The following is a 15,101-nucleotide window of genomic DNA, read 5'->3' on the forward strand; positions in this document are numbered from 1 at the left end:
GGATCATGTGGGGATTAATCAAACCTTTTGTGATTTTTATTCTTCTTTATATCAATCAGAGTCTCCTCGAGATTCTAAATATATGAATGATTTTTTAGATAAGTTAGACTTCCCTCAGATTTCACAGGATATGTCTTCTTTATTAGATACTTCCATTACAATGGATGAGATTAAGAATGTTATTTTTTCTATGAATCTGGGGAAAGCTCCTGGCCCTGATGGGTTTACCGTTGAATTTTATAGATGTTTTGCTTCTTTATTGATTCCTTGGCTCTATAAGGTTTTTGAGGCTTCTTTGAAACTTGGTAAACTTCCGGAATCTTTTAATAGAGCATCAATTTCTTTAATACTAAAGAAGGATAAAGACCCTGCTCAATGTGCATCTTATAGACCAATATCTTTATTAAATGTTGATTCTAAAGTTTTTTCTAAGTTATTAGCAAATAGACTAGAAAAAGTACTTCCTTCTATTATTTCGGAAGACCAAACGGGTTTTATTAAAGGTCGTTACTCTTTTTATAATATTCGTACATTGTTAAATATCGTTTATACTCCCTCACAAAATGTTCCTGAGTGTGTTATTTCTTTAGATGCCGAGAAAGCTTTTGATAGAGTAGAATGGCCTTATTTATTTAAGGTGCTTGAAATGTTTAATTTTAGCTTGAAATTTATATCCTGGATTAAACTGTTATATCACTCCCCTGTAGCCTCGGTTCGTACTAACTCTTTAAATTCACCTTTTTTTCCTCTCTTTCGTGGTACTCGACAAGGCTGTCCTCTTAGTCCCCTATTATTTGATATTGCATTAGAACCTCTTGCAATTGCTATTCGAGAATCTTCAAATATTACTGGGATAACTCGGGGATTAAAGTCCCATAAATTATCACTCTATGCTGATGATTTACTTTTATATATTTCTAATCCTGAGAGATCTATTCCTGCTGTTTTAGAGTTATTAGCACAATTTGGTCTTTTCTCAGGTTATAAATTAAATCTTAGTAAGAGTGAACTTTTTCCGATTAATAAACATCTTCCCTTATATTATAAATTTCCATTTAAATTGATTAATAATTACCTTTCATATCTTGGGATTAAAATTACTTGTAAACATAAAGATTTATTTAAGACTAACTTTTTACCATTAATAGACCATATTACTCAACTTTCATCTAAATGGTTTCCCTTATATTTAACTTTTACATTTACAGAAAGCTAAGAGAGATGGAGGTTTAGCATTACCTAACTTTAGATTTTATTATTGGGCTATTAATATTCGACATATGAAATTTTGGTCACTTGACCGGGACATACTATCTATTCCTAAATGGGTAGCATTGGAATTACAATCTGTTCAGGGTTATACACTTGGTTCTATTTTAGGTTCATCTCTTCCTTTTGATTCGAAACGCCTTAAGCAGGTCTCTAACCCGATCGTTAAATATGCTTTGCGTATTTGGTTTCAATTCAGAAAATTTTTTGATCTTAATCAATTCGGGTTAGCGATTCCTATTTTAGGTAACATATTTTTTCCTCCCTCTTTTACGGATCGCGCTTTTCAAACTTGGAAGACTAAGGGTATTTTACGGTTTTTGGATTTATTTTTAGATGGTTCCCTTATGTCTTTTGAACAATTATCTAATAAATATAACTTATCAAGAATACATTTTTTTAGATATTTACAAGTTAGAAATTTCCTAAGTACTATACTTTCTTCCTTTCCAATGCTTCCTCCTATATATATTTTAGATTCGATAATTAACCTTAATCCATGTCAGAAAGGTGCATCGGCTATGATTTATAATATTATTATGAAACTTAGGAAAGCTCCATTTGATAAGATTAGGGTAGATTGGGAACAGGAATTGGGGCTTACCATTTCTGTGGATGATTGGGGGCAGATTTTACAATTAGTTAATACTTCCTCTATTTGTGCTAAACATTCCCTAATTCAATTTAAAGTGGTTCATAGAGCACATATGTCCAAAGATAAGTTAGCGCGTTTTTACTCGCATATTAATCCTTTCTGTGATAGATGTTCGGGGCAGATAGCCTCTTTAACTCATATGTTTTGGTCTTGCCCTACTTTGGAAACTTTTTGGAGAGATATTTTCAATATTATTTCTAAGGTATTAAATATAGATATCTCTCCTCACCCTATTACTGCTATCTTTGGACTACCTAAAATTTCTAGTAATCTTTCCCCTTCAGCCCGTAGAATGATTGCATTTCTTACTTTAATGGCGAAAAGATGTATTTTACAACATTGGAAAGAGCTTAATGCTCCAACTACCTTTTTTTGGTTTTCTCAGACGATTTTATGTTTGAATCTGGAGAAAATTAGAAGTAACCTTTATGATTCTTCATTTAAATTTGAACAGATTTGGGGACCTTTTATTCGATATTTTCATTTAATGTAATATTTACCCTTCTTGTTTTTTTTTCACTGTTTTAATGGAGGTCGGGATTGAGGACGTGATTTTAAGTTTAACTCTGTTTGGTTTCAAGTTAGCCCATTGCTTTGCTTTGCTTTTAGTTAGTTGCACGGTGGGTTTTTTTTTGGGGTTTTTTTTTCTTTTTTTTTCCATTGATATATATAAAATCTAGTATACTATTATGTTATCTTGGTTTCTTATGCTTAAATTACATTGTTTGTAGTATTTTCTTTTTGGTATTGTTATCTTTTGGAATTTTATTATACTTTAACATTGTATTAATGTTTATATGGCTTACCTTTTTTGTATACTTACTCAATAAAAAGATTTAAAAAGAAAGAAAGAGAAAGATGATCCAATTGTACATGTATTTGTTGGAAAAAGTATGTGAAACTTTGCTTTCAGCAACTGGTGTGATCCCCTTGCACACCAATAACTTCAACCAAACATATCTGGTAACTGTTGATCAGTCCTGCACATTGGCTTGGAGGAACTTTAGACCATTCCTTCTTATAAAACTGCTTCAACTCTGGGATGTTGGTGGGCTTCCTTGCATCGACTGCTTGCTTCAGGTCCTTCCACAACATTCCTATAGGATTAAGTTCAGGACTTCGACTCAACCATTCCAAAGCACAAACTTCCTTCTTTTTAAACCATTCTGTTGCTGATTTACTTTTGTCTTTTGGATCATTGCCTTGTTGCATTACCTAACCTCTATTAAACTTTAGTTATGACGGACCGCTACCCTGATATTCTCCTGTAAAATGTGTTGATACAATTCTGAACTAAATTGTTCCCTCAACGATTGCAAGCTGCCCAGGCTCTGAGGCAGCAAAGCAGCCCCAAACCATGATGCTCCTTCCACCAGGCTTCACAGTTGGGATGAGGATTTGGTGTTGCTGTGCAGTGCCCTTTTCCCTCCAAAACATAGCAATGTGTATTTCTGCCAAAAAGTTCACCTTTTGTCTCATCTGTCCAGAGAACATTGTTCCAGAAGTATTGTAGAACATCCAGGTGGTCTTTTGCAAACTTGAGATGAGCAGCAACGTTTTTTTTTTGGAGAGGAATGGTTTCCTCCATGGTGTCCTTCCATGAACACCAATCTTGTTCAGTGCTTTTCTTATAGTGGACACATGAACATAGACTTTAGCAAGTTCCAGAGATTCCTGCAGGTATTTTGCTGTTACCCTTGGGTTCTTTTTCACCTCCTTCAGCACTGCACGTTGTCTCTTGGTGTGATCTTTGCAGGATGCCCACTCCTATGGAGAGGAGCAACAGTACTGAGTTTCCTACATTTGTAGACAATTTCTCTTACTGTGGACTGATGAACACTCAGGTCTTTAGAAATGCTTTCGTAACCTTTTCCAGCTTCATGCATCTCCACGATTCTTCTTCTAACGTTCTCTGAAAGTTGTTCTGATCGAGGCATGGTGCACATAAACAGATCTTTCTTGAGAAGACCAAGCTCTATCAGTAACCTGACTTAGTGTGTCTTCTTTATTGGGTAGGGCACCTCTACAACCCACACTTCCAATCTCATCTCATTGATGGGAACTCCTGACTCCAAATAGCTTTTATAGCAGGCATTACCCCAGAGGTTCACATACTTTTTCCAAAAATACATGTAATATTGGATCATTTTTCTCAATATACTGTATAAATGAACACTTATAATTTATTTATTTAATTGGGTTCCCTTATCTCGTTTTAGGACTTGTGTAAAGATCTGATCACATTTTAGGTCATATTTATGCAGAAATGGAAACAATTCTACAGGGTTCACAAACTTTCTAGAACCACTTTGTGTTAAAAAGTGTCATTGGCGAATAATGTTCATGCAGACCTTTTGGGTGTTTTCAGCATTGCTTAGATCTTGCATAGCAAGTATCTGCACGTTTTGCTCCATTTATGATTTTCTGAAAATCCCACAAAGAAAGCCATCCCACAGATCATAATTCAGGTGACTTGGAGCTGGTTGCTGTAGTGCAGAGAGGTTGCAATCAGACCCTGACCAGACAAATATTCTTCTGTTACAGGTTAAAACACGCATTTCACTCCCATAGATGGAATTTCAGATTTGGCTGCAGGTTGTATGTTTTTTGTAAAAAAAGGGATTACTTTAGATAGGATCAGGATTATAATCAAATAGCTTTAAAAAAAGTGTTAAGAATCACACACAAAATGTTGGAGGAACTCAGCAGGCCAGGCAGCATTTATGGAAAAAAGTACAGTCAGACCCTTTGACCTCGGCCCGAAACGTCAACTGTACTTTTCCCCCCAAAGATGCTGCCTGGCTTGCTGAGTTCCTCCAGCACTTTGTATATGTTCCTTGGATTTCCAGCATCTGTAGATTTTCTCTTGTAAGTGTTAAGATTGTTAGTGGTTCTTCTTCTAAATGAACCAGGGTCTCCAAGGGCATGCAGTGGGTATGGATTACCCAAATTCCTTCAGACTAGAGCTGTCTGGTAGCTTTACACTGCCTGAATAAGATAAGATACAGGAGCAGAATTAGGCCATTTCGCTCATCAAGTCTGCTCTGCCATTTCATCATGGCTGATTCCATCTTCCTCTCAGCCCCAATCTGATGCGGGAGGAGAAGATGGCAGCGTGCCTGCGTGTGTGCAGCTCTCCGGTGAAAAATCGTATCTGTTAAATAGGGGGCGTGGACAATTCTGATTTGATGGAGATTGGATGTGAAATCACAGAGGAACATCTGGAGAAATTTCTGAAATGCCCGTCCACTGCTGTCATTACTGTGTGGTCGGAACTCTTTCGGAGGGTAGGCCTCAAAATCCCCGGCCTTGCCTGCTTTTGGCGACCGAGAAGGAGGTCGAATCTTTCGGCAGAGATGCCGCTCAGTACTCAGTGTCGGAGGGCTGATCAGAGCTCGAAGTTTTCCGCTGACTCAGAGTCGGATTGTGGTCGGCATGGCAGGGAGAGCGTTTCTTCCCTTTCCCATCAGCGTCAGATGTGGGACATTCGAGAAACTTTGAACTTTACTGTGCTCACGGACTTTCTTCATCAAGTTATGGTATTGTTACACTGTTTGTAACTATATGTATAATTATGTGGTTTTGTCAGCTTTTCCAGTCTTGGCTTGTCCTGTGATTTGTAATATCACAGCAGAGGAAATAATGTACCATTTCTTAATGCATGCATTACTAAATGACAATAAAAGGGGACTACGTGTCTTCATAATCTAATCTCCTGCCTTCTCTTGCATCCCTTTGTTCCCTGACCAACAAAGAACCAATCAACCTCTGCTTTAAATATACATAGATAGCCTCCACAGTTGCCTTTGGCAACAAACTCCACAGATTCATCACTCCCTCGCTAAAGAAATTCCTCTTCTCTGTTCCAAAAGGACGACTCTCTGAGGTTGTGTCCTCTGCTCTCAGACTCTCCCACCATAGGAAATATGTCCTCCACATCAAATACCTTTCCCTGCTGGAGGCTTATTTCTGTGGCGCACATCCAAAGTTCAAAGTAAATTTATTATCCAACTACATACATGTCAACATACACACCTCTGAGATTCATTCTCTTTCTGGCATACTTAATAAATTGATAATAGAATAATAATCATAATAGAATCAAAGGCAGGCCACAGCAACTAGGATGTTCAACCAGTGTGCAAAAACGAACTATGCAAATACAAAAAGAAATAATAAATAGATATTGAGAACATGGGGTCAAGAGCCCTTGGAGGTGTGTCCATAGATTGTGGGAACATTTCAGTGATGGGATGAGTAAAGTCATCCTCTTTGGTTCAAGAGCCCAATAGTTGAGGGGTAACAACTGCTCCTGAACCTGATGAGTGGTGGCAGTCCCACAAAGCTGCTCCACTCCTGAACCAGTGTGGATAATATAATTCACCTCAACTCTGAGCTGATTCTACAATAATCAATCAGCCTCTTCTGGCGGTTGCTCGGACTGCTCTTTCTCTTATTACAGCAACAGTTATCAGATTTCTGGAAAGGAATGAAGCAGGACAAAGGAATTTACCTTTTGGATTTGTCTCTCCCCTTTGATACGGCTGTGTTTGTAACCGCAGCTTTGGCCAGATAATAATCTCGATCGTGATCTGGGAGAAAAATGTATCTCGTCTCCTTTAAGAAAAGAATGACAAGAGGTAATTAATTTGCAGATTGTACAGTATAACTGGTCAACTATTGGCTAAATATAAAGTAATCTCAGGTCAACTATGTGCAATCGCGTAGCCGCCTTGGTGTGGTTTGTCTTGGGAATTGCCCATGTCATAGAGTCATAAAAAAGTACAGCACAAAAACAGGCTCTTCGGCCCATCTATTCCATGCCAAAACCTTTTAAACTGCCTATTCCCATCAACCTGCACTAGGACCATAGCCCTCCAAACCCCAACCATCCTCGTACCTATCCAAGTTTATCTCAAACATTGAAATCAAGCTCATATGCATCACTTGTGCTGGTGGCTAATTTCACACTCTCACGAGCCTGAGTGAAGAAGTTTCTCCTCATGTTCCCCTTAAACTTTTCACCTTTCATCCTTCAACCCTGCCCTTAGTTGTAGTCCCACCCATCTAAGTGAAAAAAGCCTGCTTGCATTTACCCTATCTCTACCCTTCATAATCTCGAATACCTCTATCAAATCACCTCTCAGTCTTCTACATTCTAAGGAATAAGGTCCTAACCTTTTTTATCTTTCCTTATAACTCAGGTCCTCCAGACCCAGCAACATCCTTGTAAATTTTCTCTATACTCTTTCACCCTCAAGTTACATCTTTCCTATAGCTAGGTGACCAAAACTTCACACAACACTCCAAATTAGGCCTCACCATCATCTTATACAGCTTCAACGTCACATCCCATCTTCTGTACACAACTCTTTAATTTATGAAGGCCAATGTGCCAGAAGTTTTCTTTACGACCCAACTGTAATGCCATTTTCATCGAATCAACGTTCTACAGAGACATTTAATTAGTTGCCCTATATTTGGATCTGTTCAATGTTCTTGATACAAGTTATTGGCCTTGATATTGTGTTCACCCTTGAAGAAAGTCATCCAGAAATGATTAAAGATGTATCAGAAACAAACATCATCTTTCCTCTAATTAGGGCTGCCAGATGTCAATGACTACAATAAGCATTGCTGGATCCAAAGGTTCTTTAGAAGTCAAGAATGAGGTAAATCACTTGTTCATTAAGTCTTTGGCTTGTCACCCAAGTCTCTAGCAAATAGTCATAGTCATACTTTACTGATCCCAGGGGGAAATTGGTTTTTGTTACAGTTGCACCATAAATAATAAATAGTCATAGAACCATAGATAGTTAAATAGTAATATGTAAATTATGCCAGTAAATTATGAAATAAGTCCAAGACCAGCCTATCGGCACAGGGTGTCTGACCCTCCAAGGGAGGAGTTGTAAAGTTTGATGGCCACAGTCAGGAATGACTTCCTATGATGCTCAGTGTTGCATCTCAGTGGAATGAGTCTCTGGCTGAATGTATTCCTGTGCCCAACCAGTACAATATGTAGTGGATGGGAGACATTGACCAAGATGGCATGCAACTTGGACAGCATCCTCTTTTCAGACACCACCGTCAGAGAGTCCAGTTCCATCCCCACAACATCACTGGCCTTACGAATGAGTTTGGTGATTCTGTTGGTGTCTGCCACCTTCAGCCTGCTGCCCCAGCACACAACAGCAAACATGATCGCACTGGCCACCACAGACTCGTAGAACATCCTCAGCATCGTCCGGCAGATGTTAAAGGACCTCAGTCTCCTCAGGAAGTAGAGACGGCTCTGACCCTTCTTGTAGACAGCCTGAGTGTTCTTTGACCAGTCCAGTTTATTGTCAATTCATATCCCCAGGTATCTGTAATCCCCCACCATGTCCACACTGACCCCCTGGATGGAAACAGTGGTCACCGGTACCTACAGATGTACTGTGGAGAGCATTCTAACTGGTTGCATCACCATCTGGAATGGAGGGGACACTGCACAGGATCAGAACAAGCTGCAGAAAGTTGTTAACTCAGCCAGCAACTTCATAGGCACTAGCTCACCCCCAGCGTCAAGGACATCTTCAAAAGGTGATGCATCAAAAATGTGGCATCCATCACCAAGGACACACATCACCCAGGACATGCCCTCTTCTCCTCACTAGCATCAGGGAGGAGGTACAGGAGCCAAGGACACACACTCAACATCTTAGGTACAGCTTCTTCTCTTCTGCCATCAGATCTCTGAATGCACAAAGAACTAACCCATGAACGCTACCTCACTATGTTTTTGCTCTCTCAGAATCAGATTTAATATCACCGGAATGCATTTAAAAAAAAACTGTGAATCACAGGTAATATATATCTACATTAAATAAGTAGTGCAAAAATAGAAATAAAAAAGTAGTGAGGTAATGTTCATAGGTTCAACGTCCATTCAGAAACCAGAAGGCAGAGGGAAAGAAGCTGGTCCTGAATTGTCGAGTGTGTGCCTTCAGGTTCCTGTACCTCCTTCCTGACGGTAGCAATGAGAACAAGGCATGACCTGGATGATGGGGGTCCTTAATGATGGACACTACTTTTTTAAGGATTCGCTCCTTGAAGATGTGTCCTGGATACCGTGGAGGCCAGTGCCCATGATGGAGCTGACTGAGTTCACAACTCTCTGCAGCTTCCTTCGACCACCCCCCACCCCACCCTCCTGCAGGTCAACAAATACACTCAAAAACTTCTATAGTTGTACCGTGGAGAGCATTCTGACAGGCTGCATCACTGTCTGGTATGGGGGGACTACTGCACAGGACCGAAAGAAGCTGCAGAAGGTTGTAAATCTAGTCAGCTCCATCTTGGGCACTAGCCTCCAAAGTACCCAGGACATCTTCAAGGAGCGGTGTCTCAGAAAGGCAGCGTCCATTATTAAAAACCTCCAGCACTCAGGGCATGGGTTTTTCTCATTGTTACCATCAGGTAGGAGGTACAGAAGCCTGAAGGCACACACTCAGTGATTCAGGAACAGCTTCTTCCCCTCTGCCATCTGCTTCCAAAATGGACTTTGAAGCTTTGGACACTACCTCACTTTTTTTTGAAATATACAGTATTTCTGTTTTTTGCACTTTTTAAAGAATCTATTCAATATACGTATATTGTAATTGATTTACTTATTTATTTATTATTTTTATTTTATTTACCATTTTTTCCTTCTATATTATGTATTTCATTGAACTGCTGCTGCTAAGTTAACAAATTTCACGTCACATACCGGTGATTCTGAATAAGAGATTATTATATATAAAAACACAAAGTATTAAAAAGCTCAACTACAAGAGAAATAACAATTCCATTGCCCAATCCAACAGGGCATTAGTCATAAACTCAGACAGCAGTTGTGCCTGTTGAGTCCACGTCAACCGTCAGGCACCTATTTACATTCTCCGCGGTTCCTTCTCCCCAAATTCCACTCAGCTGCCTCTCAGATTCTGCAGATCAGGGACGCAAGAGGTTCAACAGATGCTGCAGACCCTGAGACACAGACACACACTAAATGCTGGAGGAACTCCCACTGCCACAGAAGCCAGTTTTCAGTCAACTGGATTCACTCCACGAAATGGCCGGCGGAGTGGGGAGCACCACAGGCTATGGGACCAATTCCGCCTCCTGACCTACTGAGCTCCTCCAGCATTGTGTGTGCGTTTCTACAGAATAGGGACAAGTAACAGTGGCCCATTAACCCGGCTCCCGCAGAGACCTGGTCTGTGAGGGGGAGCTACAGCCCCCAGAGAAGGCAAACACGAGGAATTCTGCAGATGCTGGAAATTCAAGCAACACATATTAAAGTTGCTGGTGAACACAGCAGGCCAGGCAGCATCTCTAGGAAGAGGTACGTACAGTCGACGTTTTGAGCCGAGACCCTTCATCAGGACTAATTGAAAGAAGAGCTAGTAAGAGATTTGAAAGTGGGAGGGGGAGGGGGAGATCCAAAATGATAGGAGAAGACAGGAGGAGGAGGGATGGAGCCAAGAGCTGGACAGGTGATAGGCAAAAGGGATATGAGAGGATCATGGGACAGGAGGCCCAGGGAGAAAGAAAGGGTGGGGGGAACCCAGATGATGGGCAAGGGGTATAGTGAGAGGGACAGAGGGAGAAAAAGGAGAGAGAGAAAAAGAATGTGTGTATATAAATAAATAACGGATGGGGCACGAGCAGGAGGTGGGGCATTAACGGAAGTTTGAGAAGTCAATGTTCATGCCCTCAGGTTGGAGGCTACCCAGACGGAATATAAGGTGTTGTTCCTCTAACCTGAGTGTGGCTTCATCTTTACAGTAGAGGAGGCCATGGATAGACATATCAGAATAAGGCCCCGGTTACGGACAGCGTCAGAGACTGGGATTGAGCTCGGGTCGGTGGAGCTGCAAGGCTACAGATCTATTAGCTGTACCTCGGCTCACCTTCCACCTCCAGCTGAGGGAGACCCACGCCTGGGAGACGGCCCAGAGGTCGTATTTATTTTATTTAGAGATACCACATGGTAGCAGGCCCTTCTGGCTCAGTAAGCCTGTGCCGCCCAATTACACCCACAAGTCCAATTATCCCACTAACCGGCACAACTTCGGAAAGTGCAAGGAAACCAGAGCACCTGGAGGAAACCCAAATGGTCAAGGGAAGAACGTGCAAACTCCTTACAGACAGTGGCGGGGTTTGAACCCGGGTTGCTGGTACTGTAATGGTGTTACGCCGACCGTTGCAGTACTGTGTTGCCCTCAGAAGTTACGGAAGAGCTTGGAGGGCCCTTTCTCTTCAGACTTACTGAGAAGGCCTGCTTTTGCTACATTCATGATGAGGAAGATAACACACCATTCTGATATTTCCAAAAAGTTTAAACAAAACATAAGCACACTTTAAGAGAATTTGGAGAACAAAATTTGGGAGACTTTACCTCAGTATCCGGCAAACCAGTGTATCCTAAACTGTGATACGCATATAAAGAATTCTTCATTGTATTTGTGGAAAATGTATAAAAGGAGGTCCTAGATCCCACATCTTGTTCAAATCCTTTAATAATGGCGCCATTCACCCTGTGCATTGCAGAATAAACAAAATCAGTCAAAGCAATAGAATTTTAACTCACTGTGTTTTTCCCCCAGCTCTTTCCTTTCTCTGATTTCTTCAGGAACATAAGAGCACGAGATATAGGAGCAGATTTGGGCCACTTGGGCCCATTGAATCTTCTCTGCCATTTCATTATGCCTGACCTATCTCCTTCTCAACCCTATTCTCCTGCCTGTTCTCCACAGCCTTTCATGCTCTGACAAATCAAGAAGGGGGTTTGGGGGGAGGCTGATGTTCTTGTTGCATTTTTTTTCTGTTAGCTCTTTTCTGTAGGGGAGGGAGATTTTCACAAACCTCCCTTGAACTCTCTCCAGTTTCAGTACATCATTTCTAATATAAAGGGCCCAAAACTGCTCACAATACTCCAAGTGAGGCCTCGCCAGTGCTTTATAGTCTCAACGTTACATCCTTGCTTTTATATTCTAGCCCTCTTGAAAAAAATGCTAACATTGCACTCAACCTGCAAATTAACCTTTAGGGAATCCTGCACAAGGACACTCGAGTCTCTTTGTGCCTTGTTTTTTTTTTGTATTTTCTCTCCATTTAGAAAGTAGTCAACCCTTTTATTTCTTATACAGAGGTGCATGACCATACACCTCCTGACACTGTATTCCGTCTGCCATTTCTTTGCCCATTTCCCTAACCTGTTTAAGTCTTTCTGTATCGTCTCTACTTCCACAAAGCTACCTGACCCTCCACCTATCTTCATATTGTCTGCAAACTTTGCAATAAAGCAATCAATTCCATCATCCAAATCATTAACATATAATGTAAAAAGAATCAGTCCCAACACAGACCCCTATGGAACACCACTAGTCACCAGCAGCCAACCTGAAAAGGCTCCCTTTATTCCCACTCTTTCCCTCATGCCAATTAGCCACTGCTTTATCCATGCTAGAATCTTTCCTGTAATACCATGGACTCGTAGTTTGTTAAGCAGTCTCATGTGTGGCACCCTGTCACAGATCTTTTGAAATTTCAAGTACCCAACATCAACCAATTATCCTTTGCCTATCCTGCTTGTTATTTCTTCAAAGGATTCCAACAGATTTGTCAGGAAAGATTTTCCCTTGAGGAAACCATGCTGACTACGGCCTATTTTATCATATGCCTCCTAGTACCCTGAGACCTCGTCCTTAATAATCAATTCCAACACTGAGGTCAGACTTAACAGGCCTATAGTTTCCTTTCATCTGCACATCTCCCTTCTTGAAGAGTGGAGTGATATTTGCAATTTTCCAGTCTTCCAGAACCATTCCAGAATCTAGTGATTCTTGGAAGATCATTACTAATGCCTCCACAATCTCTTCAGCCACCTCTTTCAGAACCCTGGGGTGTACACCATCTGGACCAGGTGACTTACCTACCTTCAGACCTTTCAGTTTCACAAGACCTTCTCTCTAGTAGTGGTAATTTCAAATACTTCGTGACCCCTGACACCCGGAACTTCCACCATACGGCTAGTGTCTTCCACAGTGAAGACAGATTCAAAATACTTATTCAGTTCACCCGCCATTTCTTTGTTCCCCATTACTACCTCTCCAACATCATTTTCCAGTGGTCTGATATTCACTCTCACCTTTCTTTTACACTTTCAGTATCTGAAGAGAATTCTGGTATCCTCTTTAATATTATTGGCTTGCTAACTTTCATATTCCATTTTTCACCTTCTTAATGACTTTTTAGTTGCCTTCTGTTAGTTTTAAAAGCTTCCCAATGCTTTATTATATGCCCTCTCTTTGGCTTTGACTTCTCTTGTTAGTCACGGTTGTGTCATCTTTTCTTTAGAATACTTTTCCTCTTAGGGGTGTATATATCCTTTGATTTGTGAAATGTTTCCAGAAATTCTAGACATTCCTGCCAGTGTTCTTTCCTAATCAATTCTGGCCAACACCTCTCTCATGTCATTACTCCACTGTATTACTGAAATATCTGACTTTAGCTTCTCATTCTCAAATTTCATGCTGAATTTGATCATATCATGATAATTCCCCCCCCCCTCCAAGGGATCTTTTACCTTATGCTTTCTTATTAATTCTGGTTCATTCCACAGCACCCAATCCAGAATAGCTGACCCCCTACTGGGCTCAACCACGACAGCCTCTAAAAACTGCCATCTCGTAGGCACTCTAGAAATTCCCCCTTCTGGAAACCAGCATCAACCTGATTTTCCAAATCTACTTTCATATTGAAGTTCCCCATGACTATTGTAACATTGCTATTTTAGCAGACATTTTCTAAGGTCACATCGTTACCACTGTTTGGGGGTCCATATACAACTCCCATCAGGGTCTTTTTCACCCTTGCAGTTCCTTAGCTCTACCCACAATGATTCAACACCTTCCGACCCCATGGCACCTTTTTCTAATTATTGATTTCATTTTTTTATCAACAGTCAGTACCACCCCCTCTGCCTTTCTTAGAACAGCAAGCTCTCAGCTATAATCTTCCAGCCATGGTTCTGTGATGCCTGCATCATCATACCTGCCAATATACAACTGTGCTGCAAGTTCATCCACCTTATTCCATATACCGCATGCAAATATAACACCTTCGATCTTGTTTTCACCCTTCTCAATTTTGTCCACCTTTTACATTGCAACTCATCCTGTTGACTGAAGTTTTGCCCTATCCACAGCCTCTCCTCACTACCCATTGCAATCTTCAGCACTATTATCTGTCTTTCCTACGATATTTCTTGCATTGAAGTACAGTATATGCAGCTCAGGACACTCATCACACCGTGCTCAACCTCTTGGTTCCGGACTTTGAGGTCTTCCCAACATCTACCCCCATAACCTCTTCACTAACTGTTCTGACACTCTGGTTCCCATCCCAGCACTAAAACACCTTCCAGCTAGGATATTAGTTTCTCTCCAGTTCAGGTGCAAACCGTCCCTTCTGTACAGGTCCCACCTTCCCTGGAAGACAGCCTGATGATCCAAAAATCTTATGCCCTCCCTCCTACACCAACTCCATTGCCACATATTAAACTTTATAATCTTCCTAGTTCTCACCTCACTATCACGTGGCACAGGGAGCAATCCTGAATAAAGTGGTTACTGAGTGTATCTTCGTGGTCTTCTGTTGCTGGAACCCACCTGCCCAAGGTCCAACGTGTTGTACATTCAGAGATGCTCTTCTGCACACCACTGTTGTAACGTGTGGTTATTTGAGTTACTGTCGCCTTCCTGTCAGCTTGAACCAGTCTGGCCATCCTCCTCCGACCTCTCTCATTAACAAGGCAATTTCACCATCACAACTGCTGCTCACTGAATGTTTTCTCTTTATTTTTCACACCATTCGGTGTAAACTCTAGGATGTTGCACGTGAAAATACCAGGATATTGGCAGTTTCTGAGATAATTCAAACCACCCCGTCTGGGATCAACAATCATTCCACAGTCAAAGTCACTTCAATCATATTTCTTCCCCATTCTGATCTTTGGTCTGAACAACAACAGAACCTCTTGACCATGTCTGCATGCTTATACGCATTGAGTTGCTGCCACGTGATTGGCTGAATCAATATTTGCATTAATGAACAGGTGTACAAGTGTACCTAATAAAGTGGTCAG

At 41.0% G+C, this 15,101-nt stretch overlaps 1 protein-coding gene across 1 annotated transcript in view; it reads right to left on the bottom strand.

Annotated features, from left to right (window-relative positions):
• Window positions 1–15,101, bottom strand: part of LOC134336382 (alpha-N-acetylgalactosaminide alpha-2,6-sialyltransferase 2-like) — a 70,670-nt gene that overhangs the window by 20,172 nt on the left and 35,397 nt on the right. The window contains exons 5-6 of the mRNA XM_063030544.1: window positions 11,352–11,490; window positions 6,438–6,541 (exon numbers count right to left, since the gene is read on the bottom strand). Of these exons, the coding sequence (XP_062886614.1) occupies window positions 6,438–6,541; window positions 11,352–11,490 (243 nt within the window). The remainder of the gene's footprint in view (window positions 1–6,437; window positions 6,542–11,351; window positions 11,491–15,101) is intronic.

Source organism: Mobula hypostoma, chromosome 22 (genome assembly GCF_963921235.1).
Source record: "Mobula hypostoma chromosome 22, sMobHyp1.1, whole genome shotgun sequence".
Classification (NCBI taxonomy): domain Eukaryota; kingdom Metazoa; phylum Chordata; class Chondrichthyes; order Myliobatiformes; family Myliobatidae; genus Mobula; species Mobula hypostoma.